This window comes from Anopheles nili, chromosome 2 (genome assembly GCF_943737925.1).
Source record: "Anopheles nili chromosome 2, idAnoNiliSN_F5_01, whole genome shotgun sequence".
In the NCBI taxonomy this organism is placed as follows: Eukaryota; Metazoa; Arthropoda; class Insecta; order Diptera; family Culicidae; genus Anopheles; species Anopheles nili.
This window is the reverse complement of record NC_071291.1, coordinates 67,287,748-67,312,175: the sequence shown is the minus strand read 5'-3', so window position 1 is coordinate 67,312,175 and position 24,428 is coordinate 67,287,748. Positions and strand designations below refer to the sequence as shown.

The following is a 24,428-nucleotide window of genomic DNA, read 5'->3' as shown; positions in this document are numbered from 1 at the left end:
AGGATTTTTACTTCACACCGAAGCAGCAATAACGGACGCTTCTTATGTGACGTTTCTTATGCGCAGTCACTACGTACGCATATTCGAATGCAAGAAAATAAACGCTCCACATGGAGAACAAACAATACTGTCCCGAGTTTGTTTTTTAAATGCATCCTAGTTTTTGGCCAGGAGGGACATGTTCGTGCCGTCGGGCATCTTCGGTGGACCTGCGTACATACAGTGCCATCAGCACACGTTCCTGGGGGGCTTCGGTGTTCAGCTGGGGAATGGAACAGTTTAGTAGTTGACGTTCGATGCGAGCAGCCGTTCCGGTTCGGTGGATATAGCGGGAAAGACCAGCAATTTCGCAGTGCCGAGTGCGCGCTGAGTCGGTGGGCTCGTGATTCCGGTTCCGGCCGAAAAGCAATCCGCATCAATTTGACCAGGTGGGCCGTGTTGAATTCGCCGTTCTTCGATGTAACACTTGCTTCTCTAGCTGTGAAAGATACCATCCGTAATCACGACAGGGCATTTTAAATTCGAACTGAAATCCCGCTTGTCAGTGCTACCGTGCGTGCGAGCTGTGCAGAAATCGATAGACACTTCTTCGAACGTAATCTAATTAGTGCGCCCCGTGTCGATACAACGACGATTTGGTCGAAGTTTTTCCGCCGTGGACTTCCGGAGAATCAAGGGCCTAGCTTTTGGAAAGAGAGTGTGGTATTGAGACTGGCCTGCAGTGAACCGTGATGAAACGTTTATAATCGGAATTATCGGAATCATGAACGCTCCAGTGTGATACCTGTTGATCAACATAAGATTCTTATGTTCGTACACCGAGGGAAATCATACATCGCATAAAATAATAAACTGTACACATAGATACGTGCAAATAACTGACCCCAGCAGCAGATCTAGTATGGATTTTTCAGAACTGATAACTACGACACCTTGGCTAGTTAAGCTAGACCTGAAGCTATAAAACTGTGGTAGTATTTGAAGCAGAAGGTTGAACTTTCGCTTTCAAAGTGCTGTAAAGGAAACACAAGATTGGTGGTCTAATGTGTTGCTGATCTTTTTAGCAAACTATTGATTCGTGAACTACCGTTGATAATTATGCATAATCTAGTAAAATTATATTTTTCTTCAGAAATTCCCTTGCGATTCCAAACGAGCTACATTTATCAGATAGCACACCAGGTTAACTAAAAATGAACATGTTATTACACTGAATTTACCAAGAATCGAGTCAACGTGCTCCTTCTAGCGGAGATATAGATAACTTTATCTACGGACGCTTCCTGTATCGATAACCATGGTAAGCTCGAACAGCACCCAACGGTAGCGTGTTTAACCACCACCGGAACCTTTTGTTACAGGAAGTGCCGGTGACCGTCCCACATGATTATCCCGAGCCGGTAGCAACGGAAGACTACGTCATCCCCACGCTCGGGCTGTACCATGGTTCGTTTGTGTTCGCCTATCTGTCTACGTTTCTGTCCTACATCACACCTTACGAGCTGCCAGTAGGTAAGCGAATCTTGACCACCCAAAGCCAGCGATGATGGCGCTCGGTGTGCGATCTCCTCTTTGTGTCGGGTCGTAAGTGTTGATTAAAGTTTACTGCCTCCTAGAGCTGCTGCGTGACGCCTTCCACACGAAGGTGTCCTTCCTGCATCTGATCCTCGAGGTGAGCGCGCGCGAACGTACAACGTGATCTTTTGTGCGTAGGGATAGAACACTGATCATACGTGGCTTGCGGTTCGGTTGTTTCAGGCACTCAAGGTGGAGTCGGGCTACATCTGTCTGATAGCGATCTTCTTCCTGATATCACTCATTCCGCTCTGTTACACCATCGCCTGGGGCTGTGCGAAAGAACCGGACGATGACCTCAACCCAGGACCAACCGTCGACGCCATCATGCAGGCGGAGGAGCTTTCACTCGAGGAAAGCTTGCACTGCCGGAAAAGCTTCCTAGCGCTGATGCTGCAAGTCGTGATGTTGCTGCTGATGTGAGTTTCCCGCTAGCAGCTGGTTCACTACTCTCTTATCAATGTGGTTGCTTTACTCTTTCGCTTTCGTTGCAAAACAGTGCCGGCGTGATAGCGATGTTCGTGACGAACGAGCAGATCGCGTCAGCCGTCGATCAAACACCGGCCGTTGTGCGCGCATCGCTCCTCGACGTGGCCACGTTCCTGCGCGATGCCGAACAGCAGATACGGTTCGTGATAACGGAGGGTCTCGCTACCGCGACCGAGCGCATCCGTGACGATCTGGAAAGCGTGGACAAGCTGCTTGGGGAACCGATCCAGCACCATTTGGCGCTGTTCACCGGCATTGACATCATCTTCGAGTCGATCATTGAGATCAGCACGAGCAGCAGCAACCTATCGCGGCGGATTCACCTGCTGCAGGATGCGCTCGCACGGGCAGCTAAGATCTCGTACGAAGCCGAATACCGGCTGGACGAGCTGCAGATTCAGCTGTCGGTGTTGCAGCGCCAGTGCACGTTTCGTGATCGGCCGCTCTGTGACACGCTGCGCATCCGCAACTTCGAGGATACTGGGCTGATCGAGCGGATCCGCAAGCTACAGGTCGATCGAACACTCGCCAAGCTGATGGCGATGGGTGAAGCCGGTCGGAACAGCAGCATGCACGCGTTGACGCAGGAGCTAACATTGGCTCGGGCCACCTTCCGCAATTATGCCACGGACGTGCGAAACGTGACTGAGGAGCAAGCGGATCGGGTACACGAACGTCTCGAGGAGTTGACTGGGGATACTCTAGCGACCACCGGTGTGCTGACACACGCAGTTGGCGAGCTGATCGAGCAGGTTAACCGAACGTCGAATTTTTCGGACTCCTTCTTCGATCGGTACCGCGAGATCGGTGCCATCCTTTGGCTAGCTGGGCTGGCAACCACAATTATGACGCTGCTGGTGACGCTTATCCTTTTGAGTGCGCTCAGTTGCGGCTGTTGCCACGCGGATAGCAAAGCCGGCATTACGCTCATCCTCGGTGCCGTGTGTATCTGTATCGCGAGCCTCGCCTTGTCCGGGTTTGCTATGATGGAGATGCTGCTCGGCGCACACGGTCAGGTATTCCTTTGTCAGCCATTGTATGACGCTCCCGGGTATTCCGTGCTGCAGAAACTGATCGATAAACCGGGACTGATCTACCCGGTAGAGCCCCAACACGGCATCATCGGGGAGTTGTTGCGACAGGCGGCGCCACCAAATGCTAGCTGGACGCGCCCGATACAGGTGTCCCTTTCGACGGCACTGAACAAGTGTGAGGATGGGCACGGTTCGTACGCCACGTTTCAGCTGGACGCGTTGCTTAACCTTTCTGCGGCACTCGAGCATCACCAGCGGCCTGAGCTCGAGCGTGCCATCGAATCGGTCGCGGCCAGCGAGGAACCGTTCGTTGGGTTCACCGCCCGCATCCAAACCATCCTCGAGGACATGCTGTTCGATTCGGATCTCAATCTCACCGGTATGCGCATGGAGCTGACGCAACTCTCACCCGATAAGGACGTGCTGACGTTCATCGATCAGCTGCAGCGTGTGTCGGCGCAGATTCAGGACGTTGCGACGTCTAGCCGCATGACGACGCTGGGGTCTCGTGCCAAGCGGCTGCAGCTGTCCTTGCTGGCCCCGTTGGAACAGCTGCGTGGGGATATCGTGTATCATCTGACGGCGCTGGAGCTCCAGCTGTCACCGTGGGCGGCTCAGGTTAACAAAAGCCTGACGCACCTGCGAAACGCGCAGGCTTTCCTCGACAGTGATGCTGCTGAGGTGTGCTACAACCGCAGCGACCTCTACCGGGACCGGTTGCGGGCGCATCTCGATGCGTATCGCAATTACACGGCTGTCGTGTTACGTGAGCGGTGCGCAAGTTGCCGGCCGCTGTTCGATATTTTTGACGCGATGCGCATGCTTTTCTGTCACCATATCATGGACCCGATGAACGGGCTCTGGTTCTCGGCCTTCTTGTGTCTGTTTCTGTGGGCTGTCGCGACGCCACTCTCACTCATGCTGTCGTCCACCTACCGGAGGATCGATGTACTTTCCAGTAAGCTCCAGCACTCCAACAGCAACCGTTACAAGTGAGTATCCTCGTGGAGACCACGTGTTAGGGCAAGTGGTGACAGCGGCGGTTTGAATTTTGAACTGTCGTTGCAGCGCTCGCGCATCCGTTCGAGAGGATCAACGAGAGTCCAGCCATTGGTCGACGCAGCGGTAGGTAGCCTACTTCCCAGCCTTTCGCTTGATCCTTGCGCTTGCTAACATCGCTAGCTTGGCAACCATTTTTGCGCGAACATCAAACGAAAACCTGCAACTAATCGAAACATTTCTACCTCTCACCCTTGATGCGCGCCCTTTCGACATCACAAAAACCGTCATCACGAATTGGCAAAACACACGCGCTGGGGACCAAAAATTGTCACTTTGCTTTCCACCCCACAAACATCCATCCAACCCACCCAGATCCACCGTCAGTGTCCTGCCGGAAATCGATAGGTCTAATTGGTAATTGACTAGCATTACGAGCCTAACATTTCGCAAGCATACCACTCGAATCACGGACGTTCGCGAACATCAAATCGCCACATGCGCGGTGGCGTCGATTCACATTTTCGTAACGAACATGAGCACACTGCCATTTCGACAAAACAAAAAAGCCCACTATCGTCGGTAATGAACGATAGTGCCATATCTAGGGGGCAGCTACGGGACCAACTTCTGAAAACATAACACACACACGTCACACACACACACAAGCATACACAAACTCACGCTAGGTACACGAACGATATGCTTGCACTTCTCTTTCTCTCCTCCCACACCTGCATCGAACGGCCGCGCGAAGATCCGTCTCAGTGCACGTGAACGCGGTGACGGAGTCCAGCACCGACGAAGACCTTCCGGGGATGAACGACTCGGATCCGGTCACCGAGGATGGTGCCGTCGTGATCGAGTACATCGAGCTGCGGTACGAGAACGGTGATCCAACGAACTACGCCGAAAGTTTGATCTAGAACGTGGGAGATCGCAGAGAATTGCTGTACGGTTCAATAAAGCGATGATATTTTGGGTCTAAAGCGACCGAATGTTAACGTTTTTGTTTAATGCTGTTTTTCACCACCGATCCGATCTTAGGGGAAAGAAACCAGGTTAAACTGCTCTTTCGGGGGGGTTATGGCTAGTGTTCTGATCCTGTGACAGGACGCAGTAAAATATTATGTGATTTAATCAAAACCAGTTACTGCAGGAAATGTTTTTCATCTTTATGATATTATACGAACCAAATTCACATACTCAAACTCACAAGCAGTGAGATTTAAATGAGCATAAAATTAAAAAAAAACATTTCATTATTTTTATGTTGTCTATTTTAAGGAATAGCTTAAGTTTAAGCTGAAAGGCATTTCCTCCCAACAGCCACAGAGAGCCTTATCCCGGGCTGACTCGGTTAGTTTTTGTAATGGTTCTGTGACATGTAACACATGCTCTTGGTAGATTTTTGAGACTTTTACAAAGGTAGTCATTTCTGAAGATTCATTAACTTCTACGACGGATTCAAACTGTGTTACCTCTTAGTTCATCATCAAATAATCAATACGCAGGTTGAACTTGCGAATGGTTCTGTATAATACCGGTCAGGAAAGACTGAGAGAAATAGAAACCACTCATCAGGTGTTTGGTTCACTCTAGTTAATCCAACGTTGGGAGAACGCTAAACGCAGAACAAAATCGTTCATCGCTAATCGCAGAACAAAATCACGCCTTGAGAACGCGGGATATTTTCATCAAACGGTAGATATTCTTCAGTTGCGATATCATGCAGATCTAATCCTTGATAGGCCGCTGCACATCCATCTGATTGATGTGTATTTATTCGAGAAAACGATTGAACCGTGTCAATTCCTGTTGTATTTAGAGGTAGCCGCATTCATTTCCCTCTTATGGTATTCCTGAAATCAATTGTTTCCCTCTACTATGCATGCAAAGAGTAGTGTACTGATAGACAGTCGAACGAAAAGGGGATGTCGTTATTACAATTTGGAAAGTTAAATTGAAATATTTTAGATGCAATGCGTTTCAAGCGTAGTGAAGTATATCTGCTGGAGAAAAGCTCGTTTTTCGTTAGAAACTATTGTCACCCAATGAGATCATTACTGAAACGCGCATCAATGTTGCACAAAATACGAGTATGTTACTGTGGGGTGGCTAACGGGGCTTATCTCTCTACCGGCTCGGTGCTGATAACCACACAATCTGCGGGCGCTCCAACGTACGCACGATCATCAACCGCCAGCATGCGGGAGGAACTGAAAATACTTTCCCTTTTTTTTATTTGGCTCATTTCGCGTTCAAAAAGGGCCATCACACAATGCTGGGAGCTCAGTTTAGTTCAAACCCTCAAGCTACGATGCATTTCCATCGCGACCAGTTCGTTGTGCTGTTGCTCATTTACACATTGGCTGTGAAAAGCTTCGTTTTGGCACAACAATTAGCCACTAGAAATGAATCTCAAGCCGAACCTCGGCCAACCTCCCGTCGAGGACCACGATTTCTCGGCCTACTGGGACTGCTCACCGGACTCACGCTCGTCGATTCGCTCGACGACGACAGTGACCGACCGCGTCGATCCGGCTACGTAAAGATCGACGTTGGCCGACCATCCACTCTCGATCCTTTCTATGGTGCGTATGGTTACAGCGCACCGTACTGGACCGGTGCCGGCGGATCGTCGATCAACATAAAAATACCTTTCCGACCGGGCGGAAGTGAATTCGAAACAATGGCGGTGTTTCCGTTTCCGGTACCATTTCCCCAGGTCGGTCCAACCCACTTCGGTGCCTCAGCGGTAGCCACAATCGAACCACGACCGTCTTTATTCGCCGATACTATCCCAAACGTATCGAGCGCTGCGGTAAGTAACGAAAGACTTCAACCAGCGAGCAAGCGACGAACCGGCTGTACGATTTTTTTTGTCTTCTTTGGCTTGCAGGGATCAGGGGTACAATCCGATGAAGTGGAGCAACAGCCAGCTACGCGAAAGCAAAAGCTTACATTAAAAAAACCCACCACAAACGGTGGACGCTTGAGCCCACCTCGAACAATCCGCAGCACGACCCAGTCGGAGGCGGACGATGGCGATGATACCGGTACCGTTGAAGCGCCTGAAACAACCGACACGATCGAGCCACAGGACCCACCAGTGCCGATGATCGAGCAGACTGACGTCTCGACCGCTAATACATCGTCCGATCAACCAGCTACTACGGAGCAGACCGAACCAGCCGAACCGGCATCGATCGTACAAGCGGAGATCAATTACGTCACCCAGCCAGCGATTCCGGCCTCCTATCGCGTGCACCCGCACAGCCTCACCAACGTAGCCACGATCGAGCTGACAACGTCAACTCCTTTCGCCAACGAGGACACGTTTCAGCCAAGCCACACCGACCAATGGCGGAATTATTACAGCAGTTTCGCTCAGCACCACCGGCAGCTAGGCTTTCTACCGATCGCACTTCCCGCTTCCTGATCACTCAATAAAAACCCATTCACCCCTCGAGCGCCTTCTCGTCCTCGCGTGGAAAATGCGTCTCCTTCCTTCCGTGTTCAGTGGTGCCAGTGGCGCTGAAGCTCGGCGAGGCCCAGCAAAACCCATTGCTGCTAATGGGCGATTACGTAACCGGCCGACCACGCAAACAATGGCTGCAACAATGTGTCGCATTATGCTCGGTGCCATAATCCACCCGTGGAGTGGGTCGCTTTATGAGTGCTCCTTATGGTTTTTTTTTGCTCTTTTCCCCCTTCGAGCCAGGAGTCTCCGTGTTCGTGCCACCCCGCGCAGGTCTTGCTAATGGTTCTGTTGCCGAGTGTTGTTACCCACACCGGGGGATGGGTTGAGCCCGTTTCAAGTGGGTAATAAACGACAGCAGCGGGCGCCTACAGGCACTCGATCGAGGGTGCCCTGCACTGCTTGGTGTCGCTTGTCGTTTGGGTCTTTGTTGTGCCCACGAGCTAACGATGATCCCTGCCCGTGGCCCAAGACTCGGGGTAAGGGTTGAGGCGACGTGTCTGCGCATTTTTGGCGTGCTCGCACCCCCGAACCCATACCGCGCCGTGGTAACATGAATTAAAGACCTCTATAGGACACGGGGGTTGGGCACCGCACGATTCGCTCAACGATGACTGGGGTTTTTCCCCAGACGGCGTTCGTTCATTTGCTGCGTTGCGATCATTTCACCGTGTGGCTGAGGGAAACTGCAGGTGCGGGTGCGGGTGCGGGTGTGGGCAACGACAGGACTCGCCGGGACCCGTGCCTATCGTCTGCGCCTGTTCCCGGCAGCGTAATGAACGGCTGCACGGAACGGGACGCTTTTTTTAAAGCTGCTACCTTTTTTTTATGGAGGTAAGCACTTTTTGGCTTGATTGTTGGTGGGGCGAGAGTAAAACATGGTTTGTCGTAATTAAACGCTTAAAAACGACGATCGTTGGTTGTCGACTCTAAGTAATATCACCTGTGTATTGCTATCCAGCTGCAGCTGATATAGGATTTTGATGCAACCGATTTCTGTTTCAAACATTATCCTTAAATGATATCTTTAAAATACTCACATTTGAATTCGCTTCATGGTAACTAAACACAGTTTTTTTATTCTTTACTTATGCTATTGTTTTATGGCATATGCTTAAATGGACGTTTAGACAAAAATATATGGATTAAAATATGTATAGATGACTAGCAGAACGGGTTTATTACAGTACGGGTTTATTATTCATTTTGCTTATTTATTCGATGATATTATTTATTAAAAACTCAAAAAAAATATAAAAGGTCTCTTATTTGAAATAGATATTGTACTTTTATCTAGCCTGTCTAGCAACTTGTGCAACATTTATACATTTGTATGAGCTCTATTCCAACAATACCTAGCGATCGTCACAGATCACGGTCCACAAGGATATTCCCAGCCATCGTTCATGCTTATTTGCGTGGTTAGCTACCCTTTTTTGTCCTGCTGTCCCTAGAAAACGGCGACCGTCTAGTCCGTTACCAACCATCGAGGGAAATGGCTTTTAGCGCCATTAGCGCCCAGTGAACCGGTTTTACGAGCGATCGAGAAATGCAAACGTCGGTCGATCCTGTTCGACGCTGTATCGAACCCCAGTCTCCTGCCGTTTTTATTTGTTCAACCCATAAAAAGTGAGACCACCGATAGCATGGTGTGGTTGTTGTGTTGATTTTCCTCCCGCTCCTGGTGTCCTGTCTGTTCGAAACAGGAAGTCGGTCCCGGATCGAGCGTCGTCCTATCGCACCCGGCGCCCCGTCCATTTCCGGGCACACGAGGATCGTACATCCGATGGCCACTTTCACTGGCAATGAAGCTCTGCCCATTTACCCGTACCTCGAGGCAGCAGACGGCTGCTTCTCCGGGTTGGAGCCTGTCGCCGTCTTCCATCGAGGCGACATCCCGTCGGCGGTGAGCGAAAACGAAATGGCAAATACGCACGGAACGAGATGGACGAGTACATGCGACATATCCTTCGCCGTGGCTCCTCAATTAGAGCGCTCGTGTTTGCTTGCGGCGTCTTGCCGTTGAACGCAGAGAATAGGGTAGGAATTGTGATCTAACTCCAGCCAGGGATAAATAAGAATGGTTGCTTTCGATCGCACCACTATCAGTTGCACTCGAGCTAGCGTCCTGTTACGAAGCGAATATATGCACGAAGTTCGTCGGAATGAACCAACGTTTCTGAAATACATTCCGTAAAGCAGCCCAAGAAAAGTTTGTACGGAGTTCAAGTGCATGATCGAAGCGATTAAAAATGATGCTAAAAAGTGTGTTCTCCCGTTCAGTGGCGTTTTTGTGTTGTTCCTGGGTAATGGTGGCTGTTTCCGGTTATGCGATAGATCAGCAAATCTCCTCCGAATCAGATGAGGCAGCTCTGCAAGTGCTACACGGTTTCCGGATGCGTCTGGCCGCGGAAGGAAAAATCTTCACATCCAAAGGTAACGCATCACGACCTTTAGAGTTGAGATCTACAAATGATGATCGGAAAATAACTGCAAAAGTTTCCGCACAGTTGGAGCAATTTTGAATGATAAAAATGGGCGTTATTCAAATCTAATAGGTTCTTCTTTCTTCTTTCTCTAGATCTATCGATGAGTGCATTGGACGAGCTTGCAGTGCTCCAGTTACTTCCGAACGTTATCAGCCACGTGCGAATGGACACTCTTTCGCCCCTGGAACGCGATGCATTCGAGCACATTTACGGCAGCATCTGGGAGTTGATCGTGGAGGAGGCCCATCGTCATCGAGGCCAACAGCGAAATGCAATTTTGGGGGCGCTTCTGGCCTCTCCCGAAATACGCAACGCCCCGACCGCCATTCGGCACGAATCAAACAACGAAATCAAGCACAACTCCATTTCGAAGGTGTTCAAAACGTCCACGGTTGCGCCAGTCTCTCGTGGCTTCGAAAAAGCTTCCTCCGAGCGAGTCCTAGACATGGCTGCGGCGATCGTACGGAAGTACTACCTCCGCAAAGCAAAGTCAGCTCCATTGGAACGACGAAAGCTTGTGAAACCCCGTCGATCTGATCGTCTCCAAAGCACCGATGGGCATGCTAGGCAGCTTTCTCCCAACGCGATCCGTGTGACGATAGAGCTGCCTCGATTCAAGCGCTCCATCATCCAGCATCCGAAGCGAATCAACAACGCCGTTGAGGAAGAGGATGACCCCGAGATGGAGGCGAAAATTCTTGCCGCCATTCAAGCGCAGATCGGTAATCCCAGCCTTGAGGAGGATGACGAAGAGGAAGAAGATGAACACGAGCGCGCTCTGCTGGAGGAGGATTCATCCGAGTACTTGGATGACGAAGCCGAATATTTGGGTGTCCTGGGTGATGATGATGATGATGACGACGATGACGACGACGATGATGATGACGATGATGAGGCTGGGAATGAGCTAGACTTGGGTCATATTAGGCCCGGACTGTTCACAGCAAATACGCACGATTTAGAGAATCCATCGTTCAATGAGCTGCTGTTGTTGGCTGCGCGGCATAGAGCTACTCAGGAGCAGCGGCGGAAACAGCAGCACAATTTAGCACATCGGAGGATCTCGTCATCCGTACATAGCAGCTACGAGGACTATTAAGGGGTTCAGAAGCATAGCCAAGAGCGCCAACGAAGAGTCAAAGTCAGGGTGCACGTTGCGGACCTGGGAAGCATATGTAGAGCGTAGCTTCGAGTTCGCCAGTGTTATTAAAAGTAAGCCTACGATTGCGTCCATTCGTACAGTTGTTGTACTATAGGCTAGCATGTTAGTAGTTAATTTTGTTAAGCAAGTGTACATAAATTCATACTTTAAGCATAGGTGCAATATGACGAGGAATAAATTGTAAGTGTTATTAAAACAATTGAATAGAGGCTTTACAAATAAAAGAAATCTGTACAGAAAACGATATCAAATCAAGAAATTTCTATTTTTATTCATTTTATTAATGTTTTATTAATGTTAATTTTAATTATTTATTTTAATTATTTATTTTATTTTTCAATTGAAAAATTCATAATTATGCATTCAATTCAATTATTTGATCGTCAATTATAATCGAAGTTTTAAATGATCGAAAAATCATCGATCATCGATCGAGATTCAAATCGATTTCCCAAGAAGAGAAGAAAAGATCAATTTCGCAAGTCAGAAATATATATAGGAAGATAGGAAGAAGGAATTTGAAACAACTCGACAACAAATGAAAATTGAATTGAATGAATGAATGAATTGAAACAAATGGAACAACGACAACGGCTATTTTATAATTTAAACTCAAACTATTTCAATTCATCCACAATTTGCTTCGCTTTTTTCTATACAGTTAAATTTATTAAACATTTTTTAAATCTAAAATGAAACCGCTTTTGCTCTTCTTGCTTTGTACAATGATTTCCGACAATTCCAATAACTTCAACGATACCGCCATAGGACCTCCATAGCATCCTGCTCCATTTTCTGAAAGTGTTTCTCCTTAAATCGTTCGTACTGTCGATCCCGTTCGATACTTTCACCAGAAGCCGTCCATACACGTCCATTATCCTGCACCTCCTCATTATCCCTAACGATACGCGTAAGCCAGTTCAGTTCTGCTCGCTTCAGATCCGACAGAGGCTTACGGTGATTCGTCGTCCCGTAGCGAAACACCTTCGGATAGAGGCCCCAGCTCTGCAACCGCTCGCGATATGCCACAGCAGACCAAGGATCTCTCCAATCTCCCACTGTTACGTTGAAATTAAAAAGAATAAGGATAGAAGTCTCGAAAACAAAATGTATTCTTCTAAGCCTCCATTACATTTCCGCGAAAACAAGGGACTGCTTCCGGTCGCTGCCAAAAACACCAAAAGCAGCAAAAAAACGTTGAACAACACTTTCATTTTCGTCCTGTGGAAGCTGTGATCCTCGTTCTACCGCTTCTCGTTCGTAACTGATGGAACTTAGATGAACAGTTCACAAAGCCAAAAAGGCAGGTAAATGTCGGATTCCATTCGCCGGCATAAAAAAGAGCCTCCGTGCGTCGCTTAAAAACAATAACAGTGGTGCAGTTGCTTCTACTGCTTTCGGGTTGCCTCGGCCTCCATCAGCGGCCACAGGTCGTCGAAGATTTCTGCCAGCGTTGCCTTTTCCTCCGGCGTCACGTTTTCCATGCGTAGCTGTTCGATAATGTGTGGTATCAGTGCGGCCATTTCCGGATCCTTCACTAACACTGCCATCGGTCCGCTACCTGCAATGGAGGGTGAAACAGAAAAAAACCCAACCCGCTGTAAATATTACCGTTCTTCTGGCGAACCACCCCATATGACAGTGCAATTAACTCGTTCCTACCTTCTACGGATTGCAGGGAATTTTTCACTAGATTTGCGTCCTCCGTCAACACGATCACCTCCGTGTCGTCGTCCGTCTCGTCAGAATCGCGCTCTTGTGACAATAGATCCGGCCCTAGACTTAGCTCGTATTTTGCGTCACTGCCGTCTGGGAAAAACTGCAACAGCTTTTCAGTCTCCATGTTTTTATCAACGTCCTGAGCGGCTTCTAGGACGATCGGTGAAGCTCGTTCATCTTCCAAATCGTAGTCATTTGCATCGGCTCTGTACAAGGCGGCAGGCATTTCCGTCGTATACACCGTTTCCTCCACGACCGGTGCAGTACGTTGTGTTCCAGGACCTCGCGACTGGTATTTTCGCGCCCGATCGCTCGCAGCTTGCGGCAACTTTTCAATGTCCTGAATTACGGAGCTTTCCGAGTGCATCATGCTTGCCAGAAGTGACTGGAAATCATTAAACACGTCACGCAGCTTGCTTTGGAGCGGGCCCTCGATCGCATCACCAACTTGCAGGCCACCCAAAGTTCGCACGACGATCGGGAAAAGCAGCCGGAAATCGTTGGCCAACTGTTCCTTGATTGGATCCCGTTCAGCGTACTCGCCAATGTTGAACACCTCCTCAAAACCGTCGACACCCGACAGAAGTCGTTCGAGTTCATCCCGCAAACCCGCTTTTACTAGCCGATCGATCAGGTTGCTAAGGATAGTCGTCGGTTCCTGGTAGATCGGACGATGGTACGAACGCATGACCTGCACCAAGTAGTACAATTGCAGCAGCTGTTTGTCGTATGCGCCCGTCTCCGCGAGGTCACTCTCCGTGTACGAGTCGGACTCATCGAAGGACTCTGCAGGAAATTCAACGGTTAGGTCACGATAATTGAGATCGCAAAAAAAAGGCACACTACTACTAACCAAGTTCGCGGTTCACGATTACATAACCCGCCACGAGCTGCATCAACGTCCCGAAACAAACGATCAAGCGCAGATTCATGCTGAAAGCTCACTAAAAAAACAAACACTCCTGCGTTCGCAATATTCCACGATCAACTGACGACTGCGAAGCCTGAACCAGCTATGTTATATACCTTACTTGCCAGTCGATCGGCAGGTGCATTAGCTGATCGAGTCTGATGATACCCAGGAGCTCCTTTGGGCATCAATTTTCAAAATTCCTTTACCTGCACGGGTCACGAATTCATCGGGCACGGGTCACTTCCGTTGACCTCACCCGCAGGAGGTCTTCGAAGCGCTAATGAACGCTACCCTGCTGCCCGTCTCGCTTTATTAATTTCATCGTAAGTCCCGCCCATGACGCAGCTGTGCGTTTTTCTAAATCTACCCAGCTCTCAACACATTAAACAAGGGTACAGTAACGCTCAGCATCCATCTGATCGTGCAGCAACATTCTCTGGACAGCAAGGAGCATGGATTTTCTTTTCAAACAACTCAAACAATACACTTGACAGTTTTATTCAATATTCTTATATTTTTTAAATATATATATTTATATGTATATATAAGTATAGCTTCTAATCTGTAAAGTATCCTTCATTTTCGTTTGTTATATTCCCTCCCATTTAAGTATGCTGATGTCTTCTCCATGATATCCGGGGGCGCGTTTTGCCGGCCGGTAAGTGCTTAAACATTCTACCAATCCTATTTCTTTCACCTTCGCTCTATCTCTCCCTCGATTGCTGTTTATTCTTTCACCGTATCCTTTTGCAATTATGTTTGGTGTACGAGTGTATGCGTGTGTGTGTGTGTGAATGTGTGGGTGGGGTAAGTGTACGTGTACGTTTTTGTTTTTGGTTCCAATTGGTAATAAGAATTAATGTGTTGTTAATAATCGTCGTTAAAATATGCTTACCGTAACCGTTAATTGATTTCCCCAGCTTTTTCCTTTTGTTTGTTTGTTTGTTTGCTTTTGTTTTTGCAAATATTCTGTGCGGTGCGAACGTCTCGTGCCGTACCGATCTCTTGCCACCTCAGGCTGATACGTGATGTCCCGAAGCAATGATCGAATCACGGAAACGGTGGCCGGCCGTTTATTGTTTTTTTTTTGGTTCCTTCCCCGCCAGCTCGTCCTTGCTGGTCGTGTGGTCCTTACAAACTACATCCTGTCCGACTGTCACGTGCCGGCAAGGGACACGAACACGGGATCATCGCCGTACCAATTGCATGAGATTCGTTTACGAACGTGCACCACCTTCGCTCGGCCTATAAAGCCAACACCACCATGACTGTGTATAAATAATTTAAACTTAACATCTACATCCGCGCGCCCTTCGCCCCAAACGATCGTGCTCGATTGCAATAATGAAACGCGGCGTTCGCCCCCTTTGCCCCGTAATAGCGACCATTGGTTTTTTGCTCTTCGTAATTTTACTTTCTTCTTTTTACAATGTAGATGAAATGATGGTTTTCTGCCCCATCCCACGTGCGCTTAACTCGTTCGTTTGGTCATTGCTTTTTAAAACAAAAATCGCCATCCAACCCTTCGTATCCTTTATACAGCTTTCCGGTTTTATGCTGATTTTACCGTTTCCATTTCCACGGCGTGCCGTCACCGGTCGGAGATGGTAACATTCAGGTCTGGCCACATCAGAACCGGGTTCTCTTATGCGTCGAATAAATCCACACACGCAAACAACCATTGCCACGTGTCCTGCCGGCTAATGGGTTATCACTAGGATCACGCTCCTGCCTCGCGGGTTGGCCTGCAGCTGGTCGCTAGCGCTTCCACCAGCGCTTCTTCAATTCGCTCTATCATATAAACTTTGTTAACGAGTGTGAAAGTGCTGTACGTGCTGCGTAAAGAGCTAAACTGGCATGAAATCTCTATCTGGGATGGGTGTTTCTTTTATTATTATTTTTTTTTGTTCGCTTCTCCAGTTCCGTTTCACTATCTCTGGCCCTCGCGCCTGCCCTTCAATTGTGTTCCCGCTCAGATGGATATTGTCACCGATTGTTCGAGTGCGTGATGCAACGCAAATGTGCACCACTATTTGGCATCGTGGTGTGCCTGTTCGTTCCCTCTCGGTTGCACCTGACGCGCACACACCAGCACACGGGTTCGGTACGTTAAAATAGCGCCAAGGCGTTCGGTTAGCTGCGCCGTCTGATTTCCTGTGCAGGTTCATCGCTTGCGTCTTCCTCCTCCATGTAACGTCACTTTGTTCGAAGGCACAATTTCTCACCCCCATCGGCCCGTTTCTCGCGCTGTGTGCTTTCTAATTGCGTTCCCCCGTGCGCTCTTTAACGCGGTAAAATTGGTAAAATTCGTCCGGATTGCGACACCTGCTGGCTACCTACTACTAGTTCGAGCTACCGAACGCCACAGGACATCCTGCGCCAGCTACATGTATACAGGTTAACTTTCATCGGCGGTTTTGAGGTTACAATTTTGTGACTGTCGCGGCTGTTCGTGTGAGGGACTAAACACTCCGTCACGGATTCGCGGGTGGCACCAGAGGTCGGGAGGGAACGCTAATTTTCCGAGGAGTCCTGTGCAACAGTGTCCAAATAACACTTTGTGGTTCCTGTTAGAAATGCTTCAGGTGAGCAGGATTGAAAAAGAAAACAAGAGACACAACAAAAACCCTCTTTGATCGGAAAACGGATCGAGCATCCTTTTCCACACTCAATGGTTGCGGATGCGTCAAATTATGATGCACTTGTTAACACAACCTAGGCAACAAAATAAATATACCGCTACCGCAGGGCAAACGAAAAACCTCATTTGACTAGAATTTCATTCTTCTGCTGCTTTCGCCCGCGGGAAAAGACGACTTCCCATTGCGCGAGAGCGTCGGGCGGTTTGATTATCAAGCTAACGCATGTCCTTTCGATGCCCACAATCTCGCGGACGCACTGCCGTAAGAAAGCTGCCCGTTGAGTGCCCCAAAACGCGCAACCTACGATAAATCGCTCCCCGTGAATCTCTCGGTCTCGGTCTCGATGATCTACTTCTACTGCCCTCTGTCGGGTGCCTCTGGACTGCCCTGCTCGGTGGGACTAAGACGTCGCTACACGTTGGTATTGCTTTGAACGGCGAGCTCAACCGTCGTCCTGGTGGACGGTGAGTCGTTCGCCACCTGCTGCCAGCTCCGTACACCTTCGCCGCCAACAAACTACCGCGAAAAACAATTATTGCAAAAATCAGTCCACACAGGTCCGTCGCGCACGCTCGACGTGACCGATGCGATGGTTTGGACCGCGCGCATCACGCCGATATTCAGCATCCTGCCGGCCGTCTATCGGGTCCGCTTCCTTACACGTACTATGAGTATCGGTGAAGCTGCCGACGCCTTCCCACGCGCGCAGGACAACAAGAATTGAGCTTTCGTCAAGTACTAGATATTGGTTCTGCCTGTGTGATGCCTCCGGTTCGGTCGCTAGTCAATGCTTACCGCCTAGGTATATAAGTAAATAATGTATTTATTTTCTCCTTCCAGTTACGTGCTACCTGCTACAACCGCGCCTCTGTCGCGCTTTCTACGGTACGTTTTTAAAACTAGTGTATAATAAATAGAGTAGAATTTCATATTTTGCTTTGTTTGGGTTTTTGCTTTCTATGTTTTGCTTTTTAGTTTTTAACCTTGCATTTCGCTCACGGCGAACCCCTCCTTCACAGGGTGTTACAGCTGCGTGAAGATATCCGACAATCCTCAGACAGACCATCGTGGGGGTGTATGTGTGCTTGATTATGTGCGAATTCCGATAACATGAGCTCTGATCCGGACAGGTGATAGTGGTAGGGTGGGAGGTGGCATTAATAATTGATTGATTGATAACGGCTTCCGCCCTTACCGCTGCGCCGCATTTGTTTTACTTAACCGATACTATTTGCATTTAGTACGTACGTACGCCACGCCATGAGCGGTGGCATTTTTAAAACTATCCCGGCTAACTAAAATGAAATCCCTTCACGTGCTCCAATTTCGCTCTCCCTGCTGCCGCTGCTGCTGCTACTACTGGTGCCCTAATTCTGGTTTTGGCTGCCTAAAACATCCCGCGTCTAGGATCGCTTATCGTCGCCGGCACCGACACCGTCCAGGAGCGACAGCATCAGCGCTTGGGGTAGTAAATATTATTGCAGTCTAGCCTCCTGGAGCGAAGCACCGGTCGCGTTCTGGTAGGGCGACAGGCCGGGAAATGCACCGGCCGCAGCGGCGGCTGCGGCGGCCGCGGCTCCAGCCTGCGGCAACGTGGCGTACGTGTACGGGCCAGCCATGTACTGTGCGGCGGCGGCCGCTGCTCCGGCTGCTGCTGGGGAACACAAGAAAAGCTACATGTTAAAGTGGTCCTTTTGATTTCACGCGCAAACACACATACCTGAGGCACCGGATGCGTACGGATACGCGTCAAATCCTGCACTGTACTGGCCCGGATATGGGGCGGCTGCGGCGGCTGCTACCGCATTCTGCAGGATCATTTTCCGGTCCGAGCAAACGCGGGCACGATAGCGTGTGAACAAATGGAGAAAAGAAAATTGTTACACCAACCGATTCCAGCACGTGGCTTGTGACGTCACCGAGTCCCTTACCTGATACTCGTAGAATTGACTAGTGGCGGCAGCGATGGCGGCTGCGTGCGACAGTTGGGTGGCAGGGATCGGTACCAATCCGGAGGCGGTCGCGGCTGCGGCTCCTGTCGAACCGGCCGCCGTACCGAGGTACGGTGCTCCGTAGATGTACGACGGTGGCACTCTGCAGGCAGATAAAACCAAATGCCAGATGGGCGTTCAAAGAGAGAACGGGTGAGAAACGGACATAGAAAAAGAGAGAAAATGCAAAAAAAAAAGAAAGAGAAAGAAGAGAGATGAGAAAGAGAAGAAAAAAAAAACAATTTTAGCAACACCGATCGTAACACGCGCATCCTCGGACGCCGTACACTGCAACCAACAGCAACAACAATAAACAACAATAAACAGCAACATCAACAACAACAACATCAACAAACAAAATATTTGCCAAACGCCAAACAACAGCAACATCAACGGAAACACGACACGACTCGATTAGTTTTCAAAAATAAATTGAAAAGTAAACAGATAAACAAAAGTAAGGAAAATAAAAACAAATATAAGGGAAAATAATTCAATAATGGTGGGAAATAGATCCAAAAAGTTGTTAAACCAAAACTAAAAAACAAAAGAAGAAAAGGGAACGCAAGAAAACTAAAAAAAACCCATCAAATGCAACGCATCAAAGGACGCATACCGCAATGCTTAAATAGTGTATAGAGGGGCCAAATATATAAAAAAAATAAATCCAAAGTTTGCGTACCCAAGAGCACTCATAAAGGTGAAAAATTTTAGGCGAAAAATAAGATACGAAATAAAACAAAATAATATAATGAACACACTAAACACCACAGGTTAAACTAACGTCACACACGCGAACAAAAATCCACCCTCAAAACCCCATTTTCATATGTCTTCACACAGGCGTACCAAGAAAAGAAGAAGGTCCACCACGCTTGCAAGAGTGTAACGTGCGGGGTTGAAGATTAAATGGGGCTGCAAAACATCTTCTGACAGATAACGCACCCTTGCTGTGTTCGAAGGCGGCCAAAGCTGACACGGACCCCCCTATCCGCCATCGCCATCTGCGACCATTCGTTACAAATATTGATCGTAACGGCCCGTGCGCTCGTGTTGCTGCGGAATGAGCCCGGGGCCAGTCAAAAATAGGATCCGCCTTCGCAACCGAGGTGTCGCAGCCATCAACAACACCGCTTGTGTCGCTCGGTTGGCTGTGGTGGAATTGAGATAAAAATCGATTGAAAAAAAAACACGGCCACGTAAGTGTGCTTAGGGTGGGTGCCATGCTGGGGCCGTGATTGTCATCGGCGCCATTTTAGCATCGTTACCGCCCACCGTTCTTTCTCGCGTGAGATGAGCGATCGCGATCGCGATCGCATTTTGCGAGAGTCGACCGACCGAACCGTTCTCCCCAGGTAATGCGTGTTGTATTCGCCTGTCTCTCTTTCTTTCTCTCTCTCTCTCTTTGTGACACATACACATACACACAGACACCGGTGGAACCAACCAGGCGGAAAAATCGAACGTGAACGGCCATCTTGTGTCGCGATCGAGCGCTGGATTAAAATAGTGGAAAAACATATTCAGTAGGCAATACATATTCAGTAGGCAATTAATCAGCAGACTACATTTGACTACCCGTCGATCAAACTTAAAAGGGGTTCTTAACGATCATACCAAACAATAATGAAACTGAAACTATTGCGTTAATATTGCAAAAACACCAGTCTATCGTTAGTTAGTAATAGAAAAAGAATATGATGACAAATCATTTTATTTCAATTTATCAAACGTGATCGTATGTGTGATAGAATGAGCTCATGTTTCTTTTAGCCCCGCAATTATACCACGCTCAGTTGTGTTTTGATAGTCATGTTTTTACTCAGCCGGCCTTCAACTGTCGACGAACAAAGGCCAGCGCGCGTGGACGAATTGTAACCCTTTCCCATTCTCGACCAACCCAGGGAGTGATATTAATCGCCCTCTGGTGATTGTCACACTACCCCGATAGCCAAAGGTAACGAAGAAAATCCACAACGACGTGTCATATAAATTCTCTTACATTTCAAGAATAAAATTTAACAATATAAATCCTCCACATCCCTATTACGAGCCGCTGTTCCTATTTTCCGCTGTTATTTTTCCGCAACCCCAGCGCAAGCTCAAACCCCTTTATTTTCGTTCTCGAAGCCCTCGAGCGACAAACCGGCGGCGGTGTCGTAGTAATTTCACCTTAAGTCATAGCCGATCCACCAAACTCAACCATGCTCGTTCTACAGCTCGATCGAGCGACATTCCAACCGGCACATCCCGCAGAAGACGTTCCCCAATGGGACATTTCTAAAAATAAACCACCTCTCGGCTCCCGTAGCTGCCCAAAACATCGTCCCACCGTCGCAGAGTGCTCGCAGCCCTTTAGAGCACGTTGATGAGAAGGCCCACGTTGTCGGCGACAACGATCGTGCACCGGGAAAATGTACGGCTTCATCTCGGACTGCAGCAACGTTGCAGCAACGAGGTGGATCGGTGATCTCCCACTCCACCGGTTCGGACATTTCAGGAAGACCGTACTCCCGAGCCAATGACGAGGGCTTAGAGTGGTTTAGCAGGAAAGGAAAGAAGCTATATTTATTTATATTTTTAGAAAACGCCGCTCAAACTGCGCTCCTTAGCGAAGAGCGTGTCTAGGTGTTCTTTTTTTACCCGCTGTCTACTTCTTCTTGGGATCTATCAACGAGCACCTCGCCGTATCGGTGCTTGTCCCCAAAAAAAAACCCTTAGAACCGTTTGATCGTACAGAGGACGGTTCCAACTCGTGTGTCACCATGATGAAGACCGGCTTCACGCGTGTGTCCTCTTCACACCGCAATACCACTACCTCCATGGTAGTGGTGCGGATTGACATTTGAATTTTTCCAACCGTGGAACGAGCAACGCTACCATCGCAACCAAGCCCACCCCAAAGCGGCGGAAAAATAGCGGCTTGGACGGCGCAATTACGTAAATCGAAATAAATGCAGCAATTACATTAATTCGATAAAAATCGCCCGGAGTGTAATCGCTGTTGCGACGTGTCCGTGTTGCGTTACCGTTGGCAACCGGTGGTGGTAACATATACGGAAAATTGATTAATACATCCATTAATATACCCATCTTACACCCGGGGTGCGATCCCGCAATTTTGGGAAACCGAGGCGCAGCGGCAGAAGGACGGTCGCTTTACGTTTATTGCTGCCCATCGCTAATGTCCCGCTTTCGAAAGCAGTCCGTGTTCGAGCACGAACGTTCGATGGGGCCAATGAATGCCACCCTCCTTGGGTGAGTTGTCCCTTCGGACGTTGCTGAGCGAGCATGTAGATTACAGATTGCGCTCGTTCGATGAGACACACCAGTGGCAATTATGACCGCCCGTGCTGCAGCGGCACTTAATCACATTCTCGATTGCTCCTTTGGGCTGACACGAAGCCCTATCGGTGACTCAGGCGCGAGTCATTTCTTAGGCGGTTTATTTTTGAACATAAAAGCTACGCTAGCGAGCCGCTGAACATCCTCTGCTCGATGACATTGTTCGGTAACTAGGTACAGTGCTCGATCCTGTGCCTAAGTGGACATCGGATGATCGCCGGAAAATATCACGTTCCACGACGAAAGAGTCGCTTCCGTCAACGCCACCGTTTGACGTCAAGGGACTGAGTGCCGGTGATGGAAAGCACCTTCCTTTTTCTCGTCAGCATACTTTGTCAATCTGTGGCACCGTGTTGAACAATAGCTTCTCATTGCCGACACAAAAAAGCACCCTCGGCCTGTGGGGCAGCTGATCGTTTTCTAATGTGCTCAAAGGATTTATTTTTCGGTCGTATATGCTTAAAAATAAATCTGTGAAGAAAGCAGCTTCACATCAAAGGAAAACTTGTCACGATGTTTTGTCATTTATATCTTTCAACACATGGTAATCCTTAAAAAAATCTGTTACAAAATCCATGAAGAAACAAAACTCTATGCGTAGTATGTCGCTGTATTCTATATTTGGAGACCAAACGTTTCAGAGAACTCCTATTTGTAAATTTCGATCATAGATCATACATCTTGATGATTGAAATTTTGCGTTTGTGCTCAACTATTGTTTTAAAAACAAAATCACCCGCTACATGCTTGCGATTCCAAACGAATATGAAAAACCAAACACCATAGAGAGGCTTACATAACAGCAGAGCAAGAAGCACATCACATTTGTTTCAACTATCTTTGCAATTAAACATTTACTTAAAACAAAACTCAAACCGAAATACAACAAAGCGAGAGCGACACATACACTCAGCGATTGAAGCTGCAAAAAGTAGACGAACCATCAGCGGAAATGATGCATATTTGTCCCTTTTACTAGCTAGCGACTAAATACGACCGTACACGCGTAGATATCGCCTCCATTTGCAAACCCATCCATGGGAGCTATTTATGGAGATGTCATTCACGTGAGCGGTGGCAAGATCGGCAACTCTTGTCGAATATCACACAATTGGCGTCCGATCGCTGTTTGCGAATTGCGCTTACTGAAACGCGCCAGAATGAGAGAGAGAGAAAATGTAACAAAATCACGGCTCTAGAGCACGATTCTAGCGCAGCTTTGGCTAAGTAAAACAAACCATATAAAACACATTAAACGCGAACGCGGCTTTTATCCACCATCGGGCGGATTTCGCCGTTAATTCGAAAGGCATCAGCGGCAGATTATGGAGCAGCTGTCGAGAGCTGTTCCTCGTAATGCATTTCCCGCTAGGGGCACACTCTAGCGCACGCTGCATCTTGGGGAGGATAATTTATAGATTCGAGAACGAGAAAGCAATTCAATCCACTTCCTATGATGCGCGATCGCCGAACCATTCCGGTTTGAAATTTGTGAAGAAGCCCCCACCCCAGGTTTTTCACATTCGTTGAGGATCGAACCATTTTTTTATTATTATTTATCATCAAGTGGTTCACACCTACGCCATTTGTGAAAGGGAGGTGCTTGTGAACCAGATAACCAACAGCGCGATGAACCACACACCCCCACACAACTGGCCGTGTCCAATCAGCGGCGTTACAAACGAGATTAGCTTTATCACCCCCAAACGAAAAAGCACCCGTTAACGGGTAGGTGCACACCATTTCGAAGTTTTCATCAGCCATCAGCCTAGATCAGCGCGCGGAGTAATAATAATTTGTGAAAGCCAATTTCACCTCCTTGCGCAGCGTTCGAGGCGCAAATGCAAACGCAAAAAAAAAATATATAAAACAGGTGACTTCCACATTCGTAAATTTAATGCCATATTTCACCGCGACTGAGGGCACCGGGCGCGATCAAAATCCGATCTCATCAGAATGCAAACGAATTCCGGGCGCACCTGCGTAACGCGACCGCGAACGTTAGGACACGGTGATGGCTAAAAAGAGACCGGTGAGGACTGTAGACCGGACGGCTGTAAGGGAGTAGGTGAGAGGGCGGGAAAGCAATTGCAGTGAAAAACAACGAGCGGCCAAAATTTTACGTTTTATTTTGCCCCAATCAAAATAATGTTTCGGTTCCGCGTGGCGAACCGCTTCGGGTTGGCAGCAGCAGAAGCAAAAAACCTCATGGCGATTCCACTCCAAAACGGAGGCATTCACATAAATATCGCACACGGATGGACGTCACAGACCGACGTCCGACCAACTGTGGTCGAAAAGCCATGTTAAATAGACCATGGCCCCGTTACAGGGTGAAATGTGAATCATCTGGTCGCTTCCACGTTCGCGCGCTGCTCGACAATCTCCGGGCTTTTTTTTGTAAATATATATTCGTTTGCATTTGCTATGAGTCTGTTTTGGAGCTAGATGTAACCTCGAACCGATTACAAAAAAGGAAAAACAACAATAAACATACAACCACTGCAACACAGGAGGAAGTGGAACGCCAAAGAAAACAAAATGAGAAAACACTGACACAACCAAAAACACACACGCGCACGCCACACA

At 48.4% G+C, this 24,428-nt stretch overlaps 6 protein-coding genes across 6 annotated transcripts in view; 3 read left to right on the top strand and 3 right to left on the bottom strand.

Annotated features, from left to right (window-relative positions):
• The first annotated feature begins 178 nt into the window (after positions 1-178).
• LOC128728832 (prominin-1) lies at positions 179-5,061 on the top strand. The gene is made up of 7 exons (XM_053822484.1): positions 179-277; positions 1,362-1,512; positions 1,602-1,672; positions 1,759-1,994; positions 2,075-4,090; positions 4,167-4,223; positions 4,855-5,061. Exons 1-7 carry the CDS (start codon positions 179-181, stop codon positions 5,021-5,023), a joined length of 2,799 nt encoding a protein of 932 aa, XP_053678459.1. The 3' UTR covers positions 5,024-5,061.
• Positions 5,062-6,417: 1,356 nt separating this feature from the next.
• Positions 6,418-7,564, top strand: LOC128728822 (uncharacterized). Its single transcript, XM_053822473.1, has 2 exons — positions 6,418-6,921; positions 7,000-7,564. Exons 1-2 carry the CDS (start codon positions 6,418-6,420, stop codon positions 7,537-7,539), a joined length of 1,044 nt encoding a protein of 347 aa, XP_053678448.1. The 3' UTR covers positions 7,540-7,564.
• Positions 7,565-9,887: 2,323 nt separating this feature from the next.
• Positions 9,888-11,166, top strand: LOC128728811 (uncharacterized). Its single transcript, XM_053822461.1, has 2 exons — positions 9,888-10,014; positions 10,160-11,166. Exons 1-2 carry the CDS (start codon positions 9,888-9,890, stop codon positions 11,164-11,166), a joined length of 1,134 nt encoding a protein of 377 aa, XP_053678436.1.
• An 813-nt stretch (positions 11,167-11,979) lies between these two features.
• On the bottom strand, positions 11,980-12,443 carry LOC128721498 (uncharacterized). Its single transcript, XM_053815253.1, has 2 exons — positions 12,362-12,443; positions 11,980-12,287 (listed from the first exon to the last, which is right to left on the bottom strand). Exons 1-2 carry the CDS (start codon positions 12,441-12,443, stop codon positions 11,980-11,982), a joined length of 390 nt encoding a protein of 129 aa, XP_053671228.1.
• A 174-nt stretch (positions 12,444-12,617) lies between these two features.
• LOC128728801 (uncharacterized) lies at positions 12,618-13,636 on the bottom strand. Its single transcript, XM_053822450.1, has 2 exons — positions 12,892-13,636; positions 12,618-12,790 (listed from the first exon to the last, which is right to left on the bottom strand). Exons 1-2 carry the CDS (start codon positions 13,634-13,636, stop codon positions 12,618-12,620), a joined length of 918 nt encoding a protein of 305 aa, XP_053678425.1.
• A 779-nt stretch (positions 13,637-14,415) lies between these two features.
• Positions 14,416-24,428, bottom strand: part of LOC128721709 (RNA-binding protein 24-B-like) — a 41,555-nt gene continuing 31,542 nt past the window's right edge. The window contains exons 5-7 of the mRNA XM_053815489.1: positions 18,435-18,597; positions 18,224-18,311; positions 14,416-18,154 (exon numbers count right to left, since the gene is read on the bottom strand). Coding sequence (XP_053671464.1) covers positions 17,979-18,154; positions 18,224-18,311; positions 18,435-18,597 — 427 coding nt within the window. The 3' untranslated portion in view covers positions 14,416-17,978. The remainder of the gene's footprint in view (positions 18,155-18,223; positions 18,312-18,434; positions 18,598-24,428) is intronic.